At 45.2% G+C, this 1,857-nt stretch overlaps 1 protein-coding gene across 1 annotated transcript; it reads left to right on the forward strand.

Moving 5' to 3' along the window:
• On the forward strand, positions 1-456 carry LOC121404672. The gene has a single exon (XM_041594666.1). The coding sequence runs from the start codon at positions 1-3 to the stop codon at positions 454-456; it is 456 nt and encodes a 151-aa protein (XP_041450600.1).
• Positions 457-1,857: the final 1,401 nt, after the last annotated feature.

The raw sequence follows: 1,857 nt of genomic DNA on the forward strand, positions 1-1,857 counted from the left end.
ATGAATCCCAAATCAGATCATAAGCCTATTCTTGAAGAGCTGAAAAAGAAGCTCAGCTCCCGTGTCAAAGGCATTCGCCGACTAGCGGACCGGCTGGAGTGCAGACTCGACGTACTGAAAGCAACTATAGCCAAGGCAAGCCAAGTTCAAGAATCAATCGAAGAAATAGATAGTGACGATGACTTTGGAGCCGAGTTGGAAGAACTCTCGATTGTAACCAAGGCAAGGATAATGTCGCTTATCGACGCCTTGAAGACAGCCAGTGATACAATACCTTCAGTATCAGCTTCTGTAGCCCCAACTCGTGCTCGACTGCCGAAGTTAGCCCTGCCAAAGTTCAGCGGAAAATATTCGGAATTCAAAGGCTTCATTACTTTATTTGAGACTCTTGTTCACAATGACGAAAGCATTCCAGTTATCGAAAAGTTTAACCATTTGCTTAAAACGGGTCTATGATAACGAATGTCTGATCTTTATGAACCATATTGCTGCCCTATTTAGTCTTCCCAAAATGACCCAGCAATCTGCATCGTCCTTAAGGAACCTAATCGATACCACTTCATCGATATATGGTTCCTTGTTGTCGATAGGCGATGACCAAAAGATCTCGAATGCAATGCTTATTCATCTCGTCTTGAACAGAGTCGATCCTGTGACCAAATAAAAATGGGAAGAACAGCTCGATTATGAGAAGCTGCCGCTTTGGGCTGACTGCGAAAAAATGCTTAATCGCAGATATCAGCATCTTTCGGCCGAAGAATCGGCAAAACCAAAGCAGGAGCAGAAAGCTGTGCCAAGCAAGCCTCACAATCGGAGCTCATTCGCGTGCTCTACTGCGAATGCTAAAAACCAACAATGTAGTTACTGCAATGCAAAAGACCATTTGTTGACTACTTGCAGTCCATTTGCGCGGCTTGCAGTGATGCAAAGATTCGAGTTTGTCAAATCGGCATCGCTCTGCATCAACTGTCTGCAACAAGGACACACTGTGGTACGATGTAAAGCTGGCAAGTGTCGAGTGTGTGGCCGCTCACATCATGCCTTATTGCATAGGTACACAGTTGTGGATAAAAGTTTAGCGTTACCATCACCCCCAGAGAATTCTTCTCCCCCTCCTAGTCAGAGTAACCCATCCACTTCGCATGCACTCCATGCGACAGCTTTGGATAGAGTAATTCTGGCAACGTCGATCGTAAGCGTCCAAACAAAAAATGGAGAGTATGTTTTGGCCCGAGCACTGCTTGACTCTGGGTCACAAACTAACTTCATAACTGAGGACCCGGCACAGCGCTTACAGATCCGTAGGGAGGTGTCGTGCATCAACTTGCTTGGAATTGGAGAATCTAACTCACAAGGCAAGAAAAAGATACACACGGTGGTGAAGCCGCGAAGTGAGTTCTCGGTCGATTTCTGGATTCTGAAGTCAATCTCGGGATACCTCCCTGATCACGCACTTAATGTGAGTGAATGGAAAATCCCGAAGAACCTACCTCTTGCAGACCCATATTTCTACAAGCCACAAAGAATAGATATGTTGATAGGTGCAGAGTCATTTTTCGAACTCTTATCGGTTGGTCAAATTAGACAAGGTCCTGACTATCGAACTCTGCAGAAAACGCTTCTCGGTTGGATTGTGTCTGGAAGATACAGTCCAAAGGTGACTGTCACCCAGGAAGCGAGGAACTGTCTGAGTTGTCGAGAAGAGTCAGTGGTGTCTATCGACAACACACTACAAAAGTTTTGGTCACTAGAAGAATTGCCATCTTCTAAAAAGCCTTTAACTCCTGAACACAAGTTATGTGAGGAGCATTATAGAAAGACTACTCAAGTCTTGCCTTCAGGTCGGTTTGAAGTACG

Source organism: Drosophila obscura, unplaced genomic scaffold (assembly GCF_018151105.1).
Source record: "Drosophila obscura isolate BZ-5 IFL unplaced genomic scaffold, ASM1815110v1 contig_31, whole genome shotgun sequence".
In the NCBI taxonomy this organism is placed as follows: domain Eukaryota; kingdom Metazoa; phylum Arthropoda; class Insecta; order Diptera; family Drosophilidae; genus Drosophila; species Drosophila obscura.